General features: G+C 39.5%; 1 protein-coding gene across 1 annotated transcript; it reads left to right on the forward strand.

Moving 5' to 3' along the window:
- Window positions 1–1,154: 1,154 nt before the first annotated feature.
- On the forward strand, window positions 1,155–22,362 carry LOC121296585 (palmitoyltransferase ZDHHC1-like). Its single transcript, XM_041222296.1, has 12 exons — window positions 1,155–1,264; window positions 1,349–1,625; window positions 3,844–4,065; window positions 4,819–4,994; window positions 5,684–5,785; window positions 6,417–6,541; window positions 6,738–6,896; window positions 8,826–8,947; window positions 10,658–10,743; window positions 17,636–17,759; window positions 19,040–19,145; window positions 20,004–22,362. The coding sequence occupies exons 2-12, from the start codon at window positions 1,566–1,568 to the stop codon at window positions 20,558–20,560; spliced, it is 1,839 nt and encodes a 612-aa protein (XP_041078230.1). The 5' UTR covers window positions 1,155–1,264; window positions 1,349–1,565; the 3' UTR covers window positions 20,561–22,362.
- Window positions 22,363–22,522: the final 160 nt, after the last annotated feature.

Here is a 22,522-nt window from a genome sequence, read left to right on the forward strand (position 1 = left end):
AACATTTTGGCACAATCTGCAGGAATTTAGTGTAGATACAGTCTCTGATAACCAGCACTCACAGGATTGTGAACCTGAAGTGGATCTCTCTGCCTTCATTTTGTAAGGTCAGAGAAATATTTCCTAATTACAACTTGGAATGCTCACATCTGGTGCATTACTCAGTAACGGGACAGCAAATGAAGCAGGCTGACACCCTCCTTCGTTTATAACAGTACAGCATGGCATCTTTCATTCCTTGCTGTCCTGGGATCTGTGCAATCCCTGAACCTGTCTGTGCTACTTTTGAATTGCTACACAATTGCACCACCTGCTGGATGTGTACTGTAGCAGCATAAGAATATTTAAAAAATATGCCCCATTATGAGACCGATTTCAATATTTTCTTAATAGATTCAAACATTGACTATTTAGGTTCACTTTTAAGAAAATGCAATTTTCAATCAAGTTTTAGCAGTTTTACTCGCACATGAATGGCAATAGAAAAATTATTTAAACAGAATGTTCTGGTCTCACTGATCCGCTTAGATTAATATCATGTACCTGATTTATATATATTCACGCTTAAATGTATTCTACAGGTTATTCAGAGATTTCATTCAGTACTTGTGGAGAAATGTTACCACTGCCCGGAGCTAAACTAGATTTGGTCGCTGCGCTGTGCCATAGAGTCTGACACCGAGATTACCAATCGGAAAAGAAAAGAGATAGGTCGTTTCCAGGGTGACGGGGTCGCAGAATCGGGAACAAAATGGAAAACCTGACGCCGCCGCCGCTGATTATAATTTATATTCATACGTAACATGTTGCAGTAAAAGAAAAAAAATCTTCATTTTATATTGAAAAAACGTTTAAATGATAAATTTGAAAGGAAAAGCTTCAAACCAGTGCGTTGCCGACCGCAGCGAGGGTACAGACGAAGACGTCAACAGCTGCTTTTCAAAACAATTAAACGGAATAATTACAATAATATTTAAGAGACAGACATAGTTTGGCCAAACAGTAGAGGTACGAATACATTGACTCTGCATAATATGATAACAATCTTAGAATATAAAAAGCCACCACACCAGCCGGTCTTAATATATATATATATAGCATATATATATTATACTATTATATATATATTATCCAACGTGTGTGTGTGTGTGATTTAGACAAAAGACAAAAAGAAGTACACATCACAGGTTCTGGGAAAACTAGTGGTCTATCGAAGGAGAGGATGTGTCTTTAATGAATTTCATGCGATGTTGTTCCCAGCAGGGTGAGTCGTAGTTAATGGAGACGTTTCCTCTTTCTTGTTTTCCTAGTAAATTTTACTAATTTAAATAAAATTGTTACATCCTAGGATGCTGAAACAAGCTCGCTTACCCCCGTGTTTCGGATCATGCACTGTGGGAGAAAGCATAACTAGAATGCAGAACCTCATCTCAGTCAGGGTTGAAAAAGGACAGGGAAGGACGTGAAGCGCAGCCGGCAATCTGTGACTAAACCACGGATAAGAAATCTGTTGAACTCCCGGTGAAAGAGCAGGCCAAGATGTTTGATTCTGTGTTCATTCTGAGATGTCAAGGACTAGGATACGCTTTGACCCGAACTGCATTACATTCCTAATTGAAAGGCAGGTAATTTCTGTTATAATTAAATTCACCCTCTATATATCACGTTTAAGATCACTATTCCGTTTCATATTAATACTGTGAATGGGACTCTTGAGATGGACAGTAAGTAATGTGTTGAAAAGGTGAAAGTACTGTACAGGGAAGGACAGAACAGCATTGTAGTTGTGTAATGTTTTTACATTATTTATATATGTCCATCAAGAATGAATCACTGCAGAGTCAAATATTTTGTACACACAGCCAAACTCATTGTGCAAAGACTACGATTATATGGCTTTCACACGTTTATTGTTGTGTGTTACTTTGTTGGGACCAGACGATTCACTTTTGTTTTCAAAGAAGCTAAAACGTGTTAATGTGTTTTTGTTTTTTGTGTAACACATGCAAAAGGGCCCGGGTTAGCCCACAGTACTCTACCCCACAAATAATGAAAACTAGCATTAGTAACCTCTTTTTAGTGTATGTGTGTGCAGTTACCTTGCTGCAGTTACCTTGCTGCTGCTGTGTGTGTGCAGTTACCATGCTGCTGCAGTGTGTGTGTGTGTGCGCACAGTTACCATGCTGCTGCTGTGTGTTTGTGTGTGCAGTTACCATGCTGCTGCTGTGTGTTTGTGTGTGCAGTTACCATGCTGTTGCTGTGTGTGTGCATAGTTACCTTGCTGCTGCTGTGTGTTTGTGTGTGCACAGTTACCATGCTGCTGCAGTGTGTTTGTGTGTGCACAGTTACCATGCTGCTGCTGTGTGTTTGTGTGTGCACAGTTACCATGCTGCTGCTGTGTGTTTGTGTGTGCAGTTACCATGCTGTTGCTGTGTGTGTGCAGTTACCTTGCTGCTGCTGTGTGTGTGTGTGCACAGTTACCATGCTGCTGCTGTGTGTTTGTGTGTGCAGTTACCATGCTGTTGCTGTGTGTGTGCAGTTACCTTGCTGCTGCTGTGTGTGTGTGTGTGCACAGTTACCATGCTGCTGCTGTGTGTTTGTGTGTGCACAGTTACCATGCTGCTGCTGTGTGTTTGTGTGTGCACAGTTACCATGCTGCTGCTGTGTGTTTGTGTGTGCAGTTACCTTGCTGCTGCTGTGTGTGTGTGTGCACAGTTACCATGCTGCTGCAGTGTGTTTGTGTGTGCACAGTTACCATGCTGCTGCTGTGTGTGTGTGTGCGCAGTTACCATGCTGCTGCTGTGTGTTTGTGTGTGCAGTTACCATGCTGTTGCTGTGTGTTTGTGTGTGCAGTTACCTTGCTGCTGCTGTGTGTGTGTGTGCACAGTTACCATGCTGCTGCTGTGTGTTTGTGTGTGCAGTTACCATGCTGTTGCTGTGTGTGTGCAGTTACCTTGCTGCTGCTGTGTGTGTGTGTGCACAGTTACCATGCTGCTGCAGTGTGTTTGTGTGTGCACAGTTACCATGCTGCTGCTGTGTGTTTGTGTGTGCACAGTTACCATGCTGCTGCAGTGTGTTTGTGTGTGCACAGTTACCATGCTGCTGCTGTGTGTGTGTGTGCACAGTTACCATGCTGCTGCAGTGTGTTTGTGTGTGCACAGTTACCATGCTGCTGCTGTGTGTGTGTGTGTGCACAGTTACCATGCTGCTGTTGCTGTGTGTGTGTGCACAGTTACCATGCTGCTGCTGCTGTGTGTGTGTGTGTGTGTGTGTGTGTGTGTGTGTGTGTGCAGTTACCATGCTGCTCTGTTTGGAAGGTGAACAATAACAAGGAAATCAGTCATTTACCACCTGCAGAATAAGCTGTTGTTGGTTAAGTAAGTTAACGTATAAGAAGAAGCAGTGAACACGGAAGTTAGTTTACTACTGTAATTCTGGCCACAAAGGGCATAGAGATAATTTAATGAATAAGACGTCCTTTATAGGTCCTTATTACTTTCATCTACCTTTTGCAGTTTTAATTGAACATGGTTTTATATAACTTTTGTGCATGTGTAGCCTCTTTATCCTTAAGCCCCCTAAGGCTGAACAATTGTGAAAAGCCGCCAGGTTACAATTGTGTGATAATTCAATTGTTTATAGTGGCACTATTAATCACGCAAGTCATAAGAATTTGTCTATGCTACTGAAAATATATACGTGAATGTGTAAGGTTATATACAGTATGTAGGCCTATAAGAAGCACTTTTTATATTTCATTTATGAATTTCTGACTTGCATTTTGTTTTCCTAAACTAAAATGTTATTTTCAGTTAAGATGTATTTTCCATTGGTCTCTTACAGATGAATATCTGTGGGAAGATCCCAAACCGGACAGCCCCTGAGAATGAAGCTGGGACGTCCCTCCCGGCTGACCTCCCCAAGTGCTCCAGGACTAACGGCTGGAGCTGGCCCCCGCACCCCTTCCAGCTGCTGGCCTGGCTGCTCTACATCTTCTTTGCTGTCTTTGGCTTTGGCATCTTCATCCCTCTCCTGCCGACTCATTGGGTGCCTGCAGGATATATTGTATCCTTTCCAGTTCAAACATCATCACAGTCCCAGAGAAAGCTCAGCTATCTATATTGCTTGTACTAATAGGAAATCCCCCTTGATGAATCACAGCAGCATGTCCAGATATATATGTAAAAACATTTTTTAGTAAATCTTTATACTAATGCCACCTAGCAATGGAAATATAGGTGTTTAGAGAATTACTATTAGCAGGAATATTATGAACAGGTTTGATGGAAAATCATGAACTAGTTCTGTGTGGAAAAGATGACACATCTTAAAAGTACATAGCTAGTTATTCCAAACCCACAATAGTAATGGTAACAAGCACAGGGGGCTAGGGTATTCTGGTCGCTAATGACATATTTAAATTGAAACGAAGACCTGGACTGTGATTTGCATGAAGTGTATCCAGACACAAGAACAGAGGGATCAGTGGCAGAAAACAGTTGAAGTGATTGACAGTTGTCCTTTGCACCTTGGCAGGTTTGTGGTAGTTCCCAGTCCATCGTCATCTTGGTGTCTTCTGTTCTGCATAGGGAGATTCACAGTAAATGCTGAAGTGGTATGTTTGGCAGACTGTCTTAATGGCCTTTCCTGCTGATGTGAGAGCACTGACGATAATCTGGCTTGTGGCAGAGAGTTTACTGTTCCTGGCCATGTTGGGCAAAAAATAACAAACACACAATCATGGATGCATGAATGTTGCAGTCTCGCAAAATTGTCTAATCTTTATCTTTTGGAAGTAGACCTTGACACTCTGTCCAGTGTACTGGCGTCATGTTCGTTTGTCATCTGTTTGTCCATCTGACTGCCGTCACTCTCGACCCTGCCGACAGGAATGTCAGAATCAAGAACTACAGAGGCCCGGTTCCAGTGTTGGACCGCACCAAGCATGCACATGTGATTGAGAACTGCCACTGTTACCTCTGTGAGGTGGACGTGTAAGCATTGCAACATTTACAATTGAGTGCAAAGGATTTAGAGGGAGTTTAATCTTGTGTGTCATCTCTTCAATATTAATGATTTCCAGCTACATATAATGCTGAGTTTCTCATGGTTAACAGTACTTTTGGCAGAACAAGTTATAAGGCAAAGAAAACAAGCCCAGGGTGATTCATAAATAATCAAATACTTGCAGCGTTGACCTGTGCTCTGAAGTTCAGGTTACCTAAATTTAGATTATTGCATCCCACAATGTGACAATATATGCTTTTTCAGATTAAGAAAAGAAAAGAAGAAACTGCTGCTGGCTTTTTGCTGCTCTTGTAATAAATAAAGTGAAAAGTGAGGTTTAGAACTGAGGAAAAAATGATTTATTTGAGCTTCAGTTTTCATGACAGACAGGTTTGAAAACATGGGCAGGCAGATTATTCCATGTGTATGCTATTGATATTCCAGCTCTGAGTGTTTTTTTTTTTTTTTTTTTTTTGATGGAAAGACCTTGAAACAAGCTTTCTATTTATTATTTCCTCAAGCACTGTATACTGTACCAAAACGGGCCACAGGCAAGTCAGATAAAGAAATGAACTTCCAGTCTCCCCATTCTCATTATGCTAGTCCTCCGTCTCAAGCATTTTAACAAGCTGGGTGTTGCTTGATGTATCCTAATTAAATGCTAATTTATTGACAGGAGCCCCAAGTCCAAGCACTGCAGTGCATGTAACAAGTGTGTTGCCAATTTCGATCATCACTGTAAATGGCTGAACAATTGTGTGGGCAGCAGGAATTACTGGTAAGAATCTGATTGTGTCAAACAGTGATGTCATTTTGTACATAAGTTAAATAATACAGAAAAGTAAAGCATATTCTCTTCATAAACAGTGCAGAGCGATATAAATAATTATCCACTAGACAAGTAGCATAAGCTTTCCAAACCAAATGGCTTGTCCCTTCATAAGAGGAAAGTGGGTTTGATAACAAGCTATATCGCTAAAACAGTTTGTTATATTTTGCAATGCAGGTCACAGTTCTTTTAATGTTCAACAAGTTCTCAAAATGTTTGTTGTGTGCACTTAATGGAGTGTTTTATTTATTCAGTATGGATTCACTAAAATCAAATTCTGGAAATGCTTGGATCTCAAAGGTCACTGCAAACAGAAATAACAAAAACCAAAACAAAAAAACCCCACAAAACAGCTGTTTGGCAAAAACCAAAACCGACACACCAGCCTTCCAAGTTTGCATTGTTCCAAAGAATTGGTCAATCTCCTCGGAGAGTGATACATACCAGTACGGTTTTCTTGATTCCCATAAAGCATCTTGAAATCGTTTAATTCAGTGCGTGTCTTATTGTCATGTAACTCTAAAGAATGTAAAATGAAGTGCTCTCCTTGTTTTCTGAACATCCCGTGCTTTGTTTTTAGGCTTTTCCTGAACAGTGTGATTTCAGCCCTTCTCGGAATACTTCTTGTGGTCATCATCGCCTTGTATGTGTTTGTTGAGTTCTTCGCAGATCCAGCAATGCTGCGCTCCGACAAATACTTTCGAGGTAGATGGCAGCAGTTGATATCATGCGTATTGCACAGTGCACAGTCCTGTAGTTTCTCCAGGCATACACAGCAGTAGTCTGATCATCAAATTAGACATGGAAGCATACATACATATTTCTATAGATTGATGTAGGCTGAGATTATCAAGACCATTTGTTGGTTTTTGTTTTTAACACACTCCACTCTTTTCACCAGCAGTCAGAAATGATTCTGACATGTGGTTCGTGTTCCTGCCAGTGGCTCCAGTGCCGACGACGGGGCCCACGATCCCTGCTCTGGCTGCCATCACTATCGCTCTGGGGCTTCCCTCCACCATCTTGCTGGGCCATCTGCTCATCTTCCACATTTATCTCAGTGAGTGTTTCAAACAGTCTGATTCAACACGCAGCCTTGTTTTACAATCCCGTAACACTTCATCATGGGGTTCACCCATTTCAAATTGCATCTGATCACTGAAGAACTCTTTATACTTCAGTATACTTCCAGCCCTCTAATATATACCAAGTGCCACTCGCTGTAAAGTGTTTCCTTTGATTCTGTGATTAGTGTTGTATGCTGGAATAGTAACGAACAGGATCACATAGCCCGCCCTTTGAACTGGGATTTTTAATGCTCCGATTCATGTTCTGTTAGAAGTTTCTTTTATTTATGTGGCAGTGATACACAAGCTTGTCATTCCTGCTTCCACGTTTTAGCTGCTTTTGCCTGTTGTTTGTCTAGAATTATAATCCTGGAAAGTGTTAAAACCAATATATTGCCTATTTAATATATTACTACTTTAGCTGTTAGTTGGATTACTCTTTTTTTTTTTTCTCCTAAAATAAATTATTTGACCACATGGTGGAGAGCTGGAAGCATTTAAAATGCAAAGGCATCTTCGCTACAGTGCGGTTGACTTCCACACAGTGGCAGTGTAGAAACAGTTTTAATAGTGCCTGTTAAAAATACTGCCAGTTTCTGTTAGAAATGTCAGTGTGAATCTAAATGTAGTAAGATATGAATCTTGTTAATGAATTGGAAGGCACTGGGTGCTGCCTGAGTGTGTGTTTGTGTAGAAAGGCCTGATGATTAAATGGACATGTAGAAACTGCTCCTTCACCCTCATCGGAGAGAAAGGGATGTCCCCTGAGGCTTGATCGCGAGGCAGTATGGGGAGGGGGATTTCAGAATGATGCTGATCCAGCAGTTAACTTTTATAAGGCTGAATGTCTGCAGTACATTCCTGACATGCTCCTGTGGTCCTAATGGCTATCAAAATAGACGAGATTCAACATCTCCACCCAGGCGCCACAGCTGGCAACAGTTCACACCCAGTACAGCTGTAGACCGACCCCTTAGACTGGCAGACCATTTAATACTCACGATGAATCAGCAGTGTGCTGTTTGGCCGTTGACACTGCAATAAAACACGCCCAGCCTTGCTTACTGTAGCAGCAAATGGCAAATTTTGTCAGTACACATGCAGTACACACTCTCTAAGAAGTCTGCATTAGATGGAAGTGGAGTTCAGCATTTGGAATTGCCACCTAAAGTACCCGTCCTTGAAAGACCTGTTCTAATCCTGTAAGTGCTAATAACAAACAGGCAATGGAATGGAAAACGGGAGAGCTTTGTTTTGAAAATGACACACTGGTTCTTCCTTAGTTTGCTTATTATAAAGCAGAAACTGGCAGTGGTTAGGCTATGACTGGATTAAACAGTTGTTTTATGGGGCAGAGATCCAACAATAACCTATCTAAACATACATCATGGGGGGATTCTTAAATTTGGAGAGGTGTCTGGCATCTAAACCTGGAGAAATGCAACGATTTGGCCGGCTGTGTGAAAGACAGTATACAGTACCTTATAATTAAACTGCTACCAGGAATGATTATGATCATAAATTATAAACCATTATAAACAGAATTATTTCTATAACTACAAGGTGGCACAGCCCTTGATCTTTTTGAGACATTTCTGCAAGATTTACCATAAGCGTAGCATTCTCTTAAAACAGAAAACTGGGTCTAAACGCAGGACCTGAACTAAACATTTGCATGCACAAGGTGAAACTTGAGCTGCTAATTGGGTTGGTCCTACTCGATAAGTACGTTTACATGCATTTTTAATTCCCATCAGTATTTTGGATACTGGGGACTGATACTTACCATCGAGATCATTTCTAGTTTAAAACATGACAAAATTGTGGTGCTGATAGGCAAACTCTGGATCTCTAGTGCGCAGCCTTTTTACTACTCTGAGTTATACAATTAACGTCGTTAATAATGTGTATTTTTTTTTTAGTGTGGAACAGATTAAGTACATATACATATATCATGCGTCAGCGCCATCGCCATGAGGCCACGAGCACTGACAAGCAGGACGAGAGGAAGGAGGCTGTACCTCCAAAAATGAATCCAATAAAGGTATGAGAAAGAACCTATGAGTTGAAATTGCAAAGTTTAGTTTCACCCGTGGTTTTATAAAAGGAAAAACAAATTGCATTTATGTACTCGGGATGATTAATAATCATTAATTCCCTATCAATTGACTGATTGCATTTTGCGTTTCAGATGACTTTTGGTGAGTTGCAACTGTTCTGTATGTGAAGCAGAAGCTCCCTGCATTGACTTCAGAGCTCATTTATAAATGCAATCCTTTGAGTACCAGAGGATATGGCTTTTCCTGTCCACCTGCTTGCTTCAGGCCATCCTAGCAAACAAGGAGAGGAAATCAAATGCCAATAGCAATGATTTAGTTCTCCAATACATATCTTTGCTTTACTTAAGTACCATATTCCTTCAGATTTAAGACTCCCTCGAATCTAAGATGCAACCCAAATTCCTCGCCGTCAATTAGATGAAACAGTAGAACATAAAATAAATCTGCATTTACAAAGGTACCACCTCAGTTACTCGCATGGATGCAGTTTGGGCCGTCTGCTGTCACACAAAGCATTACAGTGCTGCTTTTCATTTCCAGTCATGATTACTCGCATCTGTTTGTCTTCCAATTTGTGAACCGTGGTATTGCTTGGCAATTGTATTGTAATGCATTGGGTAGAGTAGAACTTGTTAGTACAGCAATACTAGGTTACATTGCAATTAGCAGTCTAGACATTGGTTAAGCATGATTTAGGTATGGTTTCAACATTATATAATCATACGTAAAGGTAGGACCATGTGTCTTTATCTTTGCAGTTTTACAGGGTTCTTTTTCAGCTGTAGTTAAGCTGTTTTTAGAATAAAAGATAGAAACATAATTCTACATTTCCATACAGTATCTGGTCTTAGGCCAATAACTTCTAAATAGCAGTTTTAGAAGCAACCCAGGATGACGTAATGCAATATGAGTGGGTCTGTTCCATATTCATATCTTTAAATAATAAGTAAGGATTAATTCTATGAAGCTTCCCTCCATGCCTCAATGCAGTGTGTGTATATCGCTGTTTATTTGGGTTACATCACAGGCCTCCTCATTTCATGTGTTTGGCATGCCTGGCTCCACATCTGGATGTGTCAGCCCTTACTAAATGCAAAACTCTTTCATTGCTCAAGGTGCTTTGTCAGCGGGTGGGTTTGTGTGTTGTGCTAATTTACTTTTCACCAGTGTATCTGCTTAGTAATCCAAGACAGTGTTTACATCTCTGCAAGCCATGCTTGAGTAGCACAGGGGGACCGCTAGCAACAGATTGGTAGGCTTTGTCAGCAGCTTGTGGTAAAACGTCCACACTTTCAGTATATGTGAACAGTACGCCTTCTAAATAAAAAGCTGCATTTGACACATGCTGTATACTGACACCTGGGGGTGATTGATGCAGGCATCCATTTCATCATAATGTAAATCCAGACATGAACACACTAGTATGGAAATACAAGATCTGTTGGCAGAAATCCATCTCTAAATATTGTTGTAACCTACTACTGTATATAGTATTTGTAGTGAATGAAATTCATAGCTTCTCATGATTATTTTAATGACAGCGTTAGCCAAAATGTTTCTTTACTGTACTTAACATGAATTTCTTATAGTTTTTTGTTTGAGTGTTTTGAAGATATGGATTAATTTAATGTGAGGCCGCCACCTGTGTTGCATTTAAAAGCTTGTTCTTTTTTCTTATTTTGTTTCTTTGCTAGGATGTTGGTTACTCAGGGACACTAGGGTACACCAATCCTGAGATCCAGGTGGAAGATCCTGCTGTAATGGTAGCATCAGGAAAAGAGTAAGTTACCAAATAAAGACGTCTTAACATCAAAGCCAGAAACTGCAATAGGCTGTGTTGACAGTCAAAACCCTGTAAGCAAGACATTTACGGCAGCAATTCGCACTTTGCAGCTGCTTTATTTCCATTTTGTAATTAGCTCTAATAAATATCTTTTACATTGGCACTTAAAACTTTTCATGAGGCAGTATTTGTAGGGCTACTGTTTTTCCCGTGACCACGGAATTAGGCATTAGGAATGGAATTTTGCAGTGTTGTCTTTTTCACCTCGCAACTCCAGTGTTTTTTTTTTTGCCTACACCCAGCCAAATTGAGTTAATTCATCATGCGACTTCACTCGCATGTCTCTACTGAAACTCAACATAGTGGCTGCACCAACGAAGAAAGAAAATGCAAAGTTTCAGCAAAAGACAGAACTAAAACATTTTCTGATAATCTATATGAGGATGATAGGATACTATTCTGCAAATGTCGCTGTCAGTCGATTGACCGTGTACGAGTCAATACCATAAGGTCATATTTCCAGTCATAAACACGTAGAGAACAAGAAAGCAAAATAGATGGCAACAAATGCAAAGCACAGCATTCCTCTCTATGCTGAAAAACCTAGACCTAAGACTCAAAGCGGGGCTTTCCTGAAGTAGTAAGTAAGCTATATTAATTGTGTATTTAATTATTGTTTAGTTTATTTCTTTCCACTCTACCTGCATTTATAAAGCTGTAACCAGCAATGTTAAACCATGACCATTTCTTAATTGAATGATATAAAGACATTCTTTAGCCCTTAACAAGGCAGAATTAGCAAAGAAACAATTGGGAGGATTAATTATGCGTTTACATTAAAAGGGGCGCTATTTAAGTTACAATCGGCAGATGAATAGCAGTGATTATTTAAATTACAATCGGCAGATGAATAGCAGTGATCCTGTGTAGAGCAACAAGTCGGTCAGTACGCCTTTTTTTATTAAAGTGTTTCATATTTTATTATGGTTATTGTATTGCCATAAAATGCTAAACTTAATTTGTGGAGTCCTGTGAATATATACTCTTTCATGACATTGCTGGACGGTTACTCAACTGTTTAATATTTTTATATTTTTATTGTAATGCCAGCAATAAGAAACAGGTCTTTTCAAAACCCCTTCATTTGTAGACTGATCTAGTGTCAGTGGAAGACTAAATATGAGTCTCACAACAGTGCTGGACATTTGTTTTCTTAACTGTTGTAATATAATTTAAATTTTCTTGCTTATTTTAATGTCAGCAATGAGCCAAGTCATGTCTGTAAACATTATGACCAGTCTGAAGTGTCTTCAGCTGCTTTACTTATTATTGCAGAAACAAGAGGCTGATTGAAAATCTTGCCTTAAATAAAAACAAATAAAAATAAATAAAATAAATGGTAATATTTATTAATTTATTTAAACTAGCAGTTTGATATCTGTTCAAATGCCATGTTTACTTATCAATAAATTGATAAGTGATGGAGGAAAAAATGAATTGGTAATTTTTGAAAAACAGAATTTGCTATTCCCCAGAATGGAAAATCAGTAGCCCTATAATTGTTCCCATTGTTGTGCAGTACATCTAGTATTGTACATTGCATTGTTTTCATGCAGACAAAATGTTTGCAAACATTTCGAATTGTTGCTATTCTGTTGTTGCTGTCAAGATTCGTAAATGATCATCTAAAACATCAGTAAAGAAAATTAGTTGTAGAAGGAAGCTAGTGGAGATACTGTATTGGTAAAGTGAACATGCATATCTCTGTCTTGTAGGGTTACAGTTGAATTTAGGGTGCTGAATGATTTGTATATTTTGTCTTGAAAGGTTGAGTTACATTGTATTCCTTTTAGGAACTCTCCAATTGAAGCTTTATGGACAGGCAGCAGCGTGGCAGGCAGAACCAGCTTAGGTTTAGACCAGATGACAGTACCAGGGAGGGTGGCAATGCCCAGTAGTGTCCAGAATAGCCGGTCAAACAGCAAAGCACACGAGTTAAAGGTTGAGACTCATAGCCCCCCTGTTACAACCTTGACTGGTGAAGACAATGAAAAGTATAGGCATGACATGCTGGTAAGAAAAACCTCCTCGAAGACCAAGGTAGAGCAGAAGAGTGCTGATCAGAGCCCTAGGGTCTAAAGGAGAGCGAGAGGATCATGTCAGCACACAGGACTTGCACGCAGCAGCAGCCTAAATATTACACAGGGTAAGGCAGAAGAGTGCTGATCAGAGCCCTAGGGTCTGAAGGAGAGCGAGAGGATCATGTCAGCACACAGGACTTGCACGCAGCAGCAGCCTAAATATTACACAGGGTAAGGCAGAAGAGTGCTGATCAGAGCCCTAGGGTCTGAAGGAGAGCGAGAGGATCATGTCAGCACACAGGACTTGCACGCAGCAGCAGCCTAAATATTACACAGGGCAGGGCAGAAGAGTGCTGATCACAGCCCTCGAGTCTGTAGGAGAGCGAGAGGATCGTGTCAGCACACAGGACATAAATATTACACAAGGCATTGGCAGCAAACAGATGTATTTAAGATTTTAATCTTTAAAGAACGTTGTGTAACAAACTATATCTTTTTTTTTTTCCTTGTGCAACCTTTTTCGTTGTTGAGTTTGATTTTATAATCAAATCAGGTTTGGCCTATATTTTGATGTTACAGTTCTGTAGCAATATTCAGTGTAGATACAGATTTTTGCTTAAGATTTTTTCAAGGAGGCTTGGACCCATCTGGAGCATACGTTGATGTTCATAAATTCAGGTAAAATTACAACATGTAAAAAATAAATAAAAATTATGTATTTTACAAAAGAGTGTAAAAGAGGGCATTTATCTGAGTGGCATGAACAGCCCATGAAAAATCTTTCGCTGTTTTGGTATCAGTGTTGGCTATTTGCTGCAAGTTCGTGACATATAAATATCATCCAATGCAGATTTATTATAAAACAAACTAAGGATGAAGCACACAGTATTGTAATGTGTTACAATGTTCTGTAACTCTTAAGACGCAATAATTTACTTCCTTATGAAGTCATTTTAGAGTGATTCAGCTTTTTCTGGGTTTCATGAGAACGTTTTGACTTCAGTAGATCAGATGTAATATAATTAAAGTTATTTAAGTTTGTGTTTTTAGTTGGTATACAAATACTAAATTATCCTATTATCAAAATATTCTAAAAGGGTAATATGTTACTAGACTTACTTCAAAGCATGGCATCACAATGACTTACTTTCTTCAGATCTGTCGTGCAGCTTTGCAAAGTTAATATTACACAACATTTACATGAAAACAAAAGGGGAAAGTCAGACCAGAGGGTTATAATTTTGGGTTGGAACAAAACAAAAATAAATCTGAGTAAATAAACCTCAAAGCTGTGCCAGGCCTTTGTATTTAGGGAATTCAACTTGCTTGAAAATTTTAAACAATGCTGCCCTTGGTAAAGAGAGTTACTTGCATATTTGTTTTTTTGTTGTCAGTGCTCGTCCATCATCTGTTTGTCAGTACTGTTTGCAGCAGAAAGGCCATTTGTAAAAAGTGTGCTTGTCTAAAAAAGGTTTTGAAGTACACATACACATTTTTTTGATCTTCAGTTTAGACCAGGGACACACAGCCCGTTTATCGCCTGACTGAGGCCCAGTGCATTAATTCCATTTCACTTCCGAATATATCGTAAATATTTTATTTATTTATTTTGTTGACTTGATTTTTCCATTCTTTTGCATAAAAGCAGCACACCATTTAAATTCGTACTGCAGAGGGCAGTTGCTTCTCATCAGCTTGTGTCCAACTAATTTTGTGAGTCTTCCTTGTCGTTCTCAAATGCACAATCCCGCTGCATTGAAAGAACCCATTCCCAACGTAGGAATGGTGTTGCTAGGGAGGTGACGTCACCTCCCTGTGCCTTCTGTTATTGCTGCCTGCTGCAACTGAACAACTCGTCTGCTAAAATAAAAACCGCTTCAGCAAGTAGATATTTATTTTGCTTTTCTATTATCGAACAATGTGTGTATATGTGTATTTCTAAGGTAAATTGCATATATACACCTATGTATATTGCAGCTAAGGGTTAAACTCTGATTATTTTTTAGTAATGTGCGCACCTTTGGTTTAGACCATTAAAATAAACTCTGCCTTCGCCAAAGGTTAGCCCTGAGCATGGCAGTGACCTGCAGAACATTAAAAGTGCCTCAAAAACCATTTAGTGTGGCATAAAAAGGACAGCCTCGTACTCTGAAAATACAAAATAAAACACCACAGTTTATATGCTTTTCACAAATGAGTCCGTAAATTATTTATTATGAAATACAAAAACTCCCAATTGTCATTTGCTGTAAAAGGATAACAAACCAGGCTGCTTTTACGTTACCTGAAAGTGTTGCTATGGTTCAGTTTAATATAACTGCATTTGCCAGACGTGTGCTCTGGTTGTGTTGCCAGACTTGAAATAAGTTTGTTTTTTAGAGACTAATATTCTTCTTTGTTAGGGGACTTGTTTGCTCATTCTGCATCTCAGCGTTGCATTATTTAATATAAAATATTTGGAGCAGAAGGGCAAGTTGAGCTATTTCTGCAGGTTGCCCTCCTCTGCGCATTTATCAGCACTGTTCACACTGCCACTATACAATCTCTGTGGTTGTCAAGGCTAATTTTAAAATAAAAACTGCATAGCTATCTTGGTGATGGGTGAAATTCAATCCTGATGTGACTTGCAGAGCATGAGGATCTTCTACCGATTCCAGCATGTCTTAGCGTAACGAGGAACTGGGCCGGTGGAAAAACACTGCAGTAATTTTAAATGCATTTAAAAGGTACTCTTCAGCCTCTGCTATCCAAACAACTCATTGTATTTTTTGTTTGCTTCTTGTTTACAGCGCCTAAGCTTGCTTTTGCACTGTAAAGCTTTAGGTTACAGGCCCCTCATAATGCACAGTGATTTCTATCACTAATCAGAACAGGGCCAAGTCCAGATTGAGTCAAATTAGTGAGGCTCTGCTCAACTTCCATTGATTTTGTGCCCAAGCAGCTACAGCTGAGCCTTTTATATTGCAGGTACAGTTGTGGGGTGGTATGACTACAGCAGCTGCTTATTAAAAAGCAGATCACTACCAGCATGCTATGGCTCCCCACTACAGTATTATAATTAGGGAGCACTTGTTTTCAAACTGGGTTTCAGAAACTGGCAGGGAAACTCTTTGTTTTGTTCTGCTAACAGCAGCTCATTGCAAACTGTACATCAGTTAGTACTTGTTTTAGAATAGCTTAAAAACAATACCATGGTTAGCATTTACAGTAATTGCATTATAGTTATTAGGCAGCCATGGTGTTGCCTAGGCGACTGTGTGATGAATAAAAACAGTGTGTCTGTAAGAGCAAATATCTTTTCCATGAGCAGCAGTGTGTACACAGAAAACAATGCATCAAAGGCAATGGTTTTGGCAGCCTTAAAGAAAAGCGTAAAACACATATGTATTCTTAAACGTTCTAACCCATTTGAACTAGGAATGGCTGCATATTAGGGCAACAGGGTAACATGCACAGAACAGAACCAGACGTTCTCATATATATTATATATATATATATATATATATATATATATATATACACACACACACACACACACATACACACAGATAAACCCATGGGGCGGATACTGTAATTTCAAAAGTTGTGCTCTGGCTGGAGAAACTGTGTTGCATGTCTTAAGACAAGCTGTAGAACTGAAAAGATGCAGTCACAATCCATTGAGTCCTTCTGTTGAAAGAGTAACACTAAATACCCTGCATATGAATGGTAATGGGAATGCAGCCAGTATAAATTTAAACAGCATATAAAACACTGGCTACACTGTTGCAACAGTGGAAGGTTTAACTGTCTTGTTTTAATTGGCTCTTGCATGGGTTTGCATCTCAAACCACAGCAATGTTTAAGAAGTGTGCAGAGTGTTAATAATTAGGAAGATATTGCAAGTCTACAGAGCACTGTACAGCAATGGCCATCTGCAGTCCATCACTTTACAATGTTTAGTAATCCTAATCGAGTGTTTTTTTAGAATACTATTGCATTGTACTACAGCAAGTTACCTGTTTTTTTTTTAAGCTGCAGTAAACTCTGATTTAGAAGATACAATCTAAGCTCATATTACATCTTTGCCAAGACAGGCAGTGCCAAGCAGTTATCAAGGGCAAGGGAGGACCCACCAAGAGTTCTTGAAGCAGTTTGAAGCACAGAGTCGTGTATAAAACACTGGGCTTGCCCCTCTTAGTACTGGTCTGTGTGAAACAATGTTGGACGTTCTGTACAAAAATGATTTAAAGGGCTGTTCAGCCAGGCTTTGATAGAAAAACAAACAGCAATGCAGCGAAATACTTTGCCTCCACTTTACAGTACATGCGTACCTGTACTGTTTATCAGCATCACACATGATTTTAAGTGTTGTTCGATTACAGTTCAACTCACAAGCCTCAAAATGTCTGAGTTTGTCTAGTTTTGTAACCTTTTCTTGTAGTGGGTGGCTCCTTGTAGCGGTGTAGAGACGAACCTCAACTCCAAATCCTATGAACAAGTTTTTCATCCTATTGAAGTTCTTGTGCTTGACCATATATTTCTGTAAATGTGTCTCTTTTTTTCTGTTTCTAAATCAATAGTAATAAGCTACTTTCATCCGTAACTTTAAACACTCTATCACCAATCCCAGAACTTCAATTAACTCAAACTTGATAACTTCAGACTTTATGTTACTTAGTTGAACATAGATATATCGCATCTTCTTTGGTTCCCGATCCATATCCTAAGCATAATTTTTGGATCCAGTCCAATCTAACCTCAATGAATGCCATGGACTAGGCATAAGAAGTTTCTTTAACAATGTGTTTGCTGTTCCCTGGTGCCAGCATATCGAAGCGCTATGGAAACGGGACCCTGAGGAAGTCCAGCAGCAGTAAAGCAGGAGAGGAACCCTGTCCCACCTTCTCCAGCGAGCAGCAGCCAACCAGCTGGGCAAGGACAAACACACAGGTCAGCAGCATTCTCACACTCGCAGATCGCTCCTGACCTGTGCTTACATGATTCTTCAACAATTCATTATATTATTACAGGTGATTACAAGACACAGGAAGAGTATAAGACACTGACAACCTCCATATATCCTACCAAAATAAGGAATGTGTCTTTTATCAGTAACTTTCCACAAGCTTACCTTGACTTTGAATTGAAGTAAATACACAGACAAAGCAGCAAATAAAGTAGAAACACACTGCAGCAATGGTGCATGAGCGCCTTTTCTTACAGAGCCGCAGGTGACATGGTTTCGCTTATATATTTTTTTTGTTATTTTTTAAATGTCTTGTTCAAATTTCTGGGTATCAAAGTTAAATGTTTGCAAAATAAAAAATTGAAACTCCAATCAATGAAAAAAAAAATTTAATTGATTTGCAATGAGAAACAACTTCACAAAAAAAAAAAAAAAAAATGTAATAAAAATACTACTGGTTGTAAGTGAAAATAAGATGTGATTAATAGACAGATCCCATACAGTCTATGAAATGGGATACATTCTAATTGGGGCTTCTGATTTTTGATTTTAGCCGATAAAACACTGGATGAACACTGGAAATGGTTACTCAAGTCACGTTGACTTCACCCCTTTCCCTTTAAAAATAAATACTCCCAGTGCAGCTGGGCAGAGTCCCTCCTTCCTGACTTGTATTCTTCATAGATTCGTTCTGAATACTTTAAACCCACCCCAATTACTGAGTGGCAGCAAATTCCTATATTCCTATTGGAGACGCCACTTGCAAGATTTAAAACAAGATTGCAATTAAGAATGGAGACTTGTTCGCAGGACTTAAAGCTGTATTGCAGTTAAGATATGGAGGATTTAAAACAGAATTGCAAATTGTGGTGAAATGTAAAAAAATGCCTACACACAAAAATCCCAGAAGAATGTGCCCGTTAATAGAAGGATTTTGTTGTGGAAGACAGCAATGGAAAGAAGGGACAACCCTTAAGTGCAAGTACTGTCGAGTTACTACTGTACAGTTTGACAAAAAAAACACCCAATCATTTTGGAAAGTAACCGAAAACATTGCTTTCTTACAGTATAAGCACAGAAAAATGAAATTAATAAAACCCAAAAAACAGAAGCCCTAATTATAATTACAATATGATTTAAGGGTAACATACATTTTTTAAATGACAAAACAAAGGGCTTGTACAGTACACTGCTGAACCGGTAACATGTTTTGCTAAATAAGTGAATTCTGACATTCAGTCCCCCTTCGATTTCCGTTTTGCAGAAGAATAAAAAGAAGAAAGTGCACAAAGTGCCAGCAGAAATTATCAGTGACAGGTCGCTGGAAAACCATTCAAACAAACTCCCAGGAGTGTCGCCTTCCGATCCAGGTAAGAGAGTATGGCAAGGAATTCCATTGACGGAACATGCTGCCTGCAGAATTAGTTAAAGAACGCCACTAGGTTCTAGAATGTGCAAGCAATTGAAAGTGTTCACGTGTATCTCAGCACCCAATACTGAGCCTCCAAAATTGAGTGCCACGAACCCTGGTATTAGAATATCATTCAGCACGACATTGACAACGCTCCCTCAAAGGTGGAATAAGCCAACCCCAATGTCCCTACTGTTTCTTACTATGATTTTCAGGATTACAATGAAAGCCCCAGGGTAGCAATCAGGCATAGATGGATTGGAAATATGGTAACTGCAGAATGGTTTTCATTTGCAAGATCGTGTTCATTTTAGCCGATAGTTTACATGTGTTATGTTTTATATGAGACATAATACAATCATATGTAATTTAACAGAACATTACTTGCTGTGTTCTCTGCCCTTCATCCCCAGACCAAGTTTCTTATGCTGCACATGGTCACTGTTCTATCAAAATGTGCAGGTTTCTGACAACAGAACACAAGTAAATCAAACCCTTGCTACTACATCACACACATTTCTATCTATATGTCTATGTGTGGAGGGACCCATGTTAAATCAGTTGTATATAAACACCCCCAGTCTATACATACACTCCTTTGAGCGGTTGTTCACAGGCAGGTTTGACTATTAAATACACTGAAGAAGGCAGTAGCCAAAAACTGTTTCTTGTAGTTCTACCTTGAAATTTCAATTGATCGGTGAGAAGTTCTGGATGATTTTACTTGAATCCCTGTGTAAATGAAAGACTTGTTCTCTTGAACCCTGCCCCATTCTCTCTCCTCCCCCCCCCGCCCCCCCCCCCCCCCCCCCCTCCAGACCCCTGTTTGGTGCTCTTACCGTTGCTGCCTCCCAGAGTCTCGTGCTCCCCGTCCCGGCCTTTCCTCAAAGAGCCTCCCTACCTCCCCTGGTAGCCAGTGCCGCCCCAGTCCAGGCCGCGGGGCCCCCTTCTGACTACCACTCTGATTCTGCAGAGTCCATGGACGAGATTCCCGTCACACAGACCCGCCTCGGCAGTGCTGCTATGGGAGGATACAGCAGCCACTGCAACTCCCGACAGAACCTCCTCTCCAAATCTCGCCTCCCCCCACAGGACCACTGGCCCCTGCAGCCTGTACCCTCCCCGCAGCCCAGAGCCACAAGGAGGAGTTTGAAGAGGCCCCTGAGCACGGAGCAGAGATTCAAGCTGCTCCCTCAGCCCCCTACCGTGTACGTGAGTAAGAGCAGCGGGGACTGCAGGGCCCCCCAGCTCTGGGGTAACCCCACCGCAGTGGAGGAGGGCTCCTCTGGACACGGTAAAAGGGAAAGGATCAGTAAGAAAAGCCACGAGCACGACAGCAGCAGAGACGCAAGGACAGGTACAACGCTAGCTTGATTAAGACCCAGTGATGGGGGAGGTTACTTTCAAAAAGTAATCAGCTAGAGTAATCGGATTACCGTAATGCATTACTCCCCATCACTGGCAGCAGTACCACTACAGATCTACAGATAAATAGTAAAGCTGTGTTTTTAAATAAATTGCAAAAATATATTTTTTTTAATTTTTAAAAGAAAAAGAAATACTAAAATGATTAATCAAATGTTGAAATCCTGAGAAATTGTGAGAAAATTGTATCCTTTTCTCCGTAATAATGGTTAATATTGATTAGGTTATAAAATTATCTGAAATGATATAAACTTTGATGGGAAGGTAGTACCATATACACCATCAGTCAGTGGTCTAGGCAAGCCAACTGAGCCCCCCATTTCATTTCTATTGGTTTGATTCCTTAGTGTTTTGTGGTATTTGAAATAGTGACCTCTGTACCTATATAGAAGAACCACCTGTCTAATGACCCCACCCTCACACATCTCGATAGGAAGACCACTTTTACATTGTGTGTGTGTGTGTGTGTGTACAGCAGCTATACCTCTACCTCTGTCTGTGAGTACACATGTGTTTCTAAGTCTGGTTTGTGCCATATTGAAAGGAAATGCCCTATCATTAAAGACTTTTGATTGCTGCCTGTGTAGGGAACGCACCAGCATGGGCACACCAGCTTGTAACTGCTTCAGTTCTTGCAGTCGGTTTAACATCCCAGTGCAATATTTTAAAATGCCATCTCTTAATTTAAATGAACCGATTTTGATATTTAAAATGTTTGTTCAAAGAGTTTGTTTTTAACCTTTTTTTAATATAAATCTAGCCATTGGTTGAAATAACAACAACTTTATGATCTCCGTCCAAATAGGTTTATAAACCTAGTCCAAAACCTTTCGTCCTTACATTTCAAAGTCTTTAATCTAGGTTTGTTTGTTTGTCACAAAAAGAAAACACTCTGCAGAGGCAAATAATTTGAGAGGAATAAAACAGCAAATATATAAAACTATCGGAAAACAAGAAATGAGAAATGAGACATGCAAATTATTATCCTGAGTAGTTTTGTTCTTGTATTTTCCCTTTAACAAATGTTTTATTTTCTTGTAAATGCCTTAGCACTGACTTAGCATCAAATCCAGTGTTAAGTCTAATGGACTTCATTATACACTACAAACATATCTTGTAGACAAACGTGTTTTAACCTTACGCTTTAAAATTGACAGGATGTTTTATACAGTATTTAAATCTTTTTGTCGTCTGACTCCGAGCACTGTAAAAACCTCTTTAGTGTCTTTATCTGTCTTTCTACCAGATCCAAGTTGTTTAGATTTGAAACGGCGTGGTTAAACGTATTCTAAGAGTTGTATTGTCTTTAACATGGATGGGTATAGATGTGGAACTGTGATTCATCTTTGTCTTAAAATGAAAACATTAATTTTTTTAGGGGATTTGTGTATTTTGAGGTTCGTTTTAAAATGATGTTTCAACATAAATGTGGGGGAGAATTTGATGGGGAATGCTTGGACAAAAATCCAGTAGTCAGACAAATCCCAGATTTTGCTGGGTTTAGGTAGGCACCAGACAGTGCAGTGTTGAGGGTTTCCAGCATTATGTGTAAAACCAGTGATAAATGAATCACCCTTCTGGTTTACTGATTTATTTATAAGCATCTATAAACCTCTTATTAAAGGTATCAGTTTATTACAATACACATTGTAATTGTAAAGTAATTCAGTTTATTGCCTTTGTTTCATTTTTTTAAACTTCAATTATTGTTCATCACATCCCTTTTATAATAATAATAATAATAATAGTCTTTATTTTTATATAGCGCCTTTCATAGTGGATCACCATCACAAAGCACTTTACAACATATGAGAACTATGCATCAGCTTACAACAACGTCTCACCCGAAAAACAGAGCACAGGGAGGTTAAGTGACTTGCTCGGGGTCACACAGTGAGTCAGTGGCTGAGC

This window comes from Polyodon spathula, chromosome 21 (assembly GCF_017654505.1).
Source record: "Polyodon spathula isolate WHYD16114869_AA chromosome 21, ASM1765450v1, whole genome shotgun sequence".
NCBI lineage: Eukaryota > Metazoa > Chordata > Actinopteri > Acipenseriformes > Polyodontidae > Polyodon > Polyodon spathula.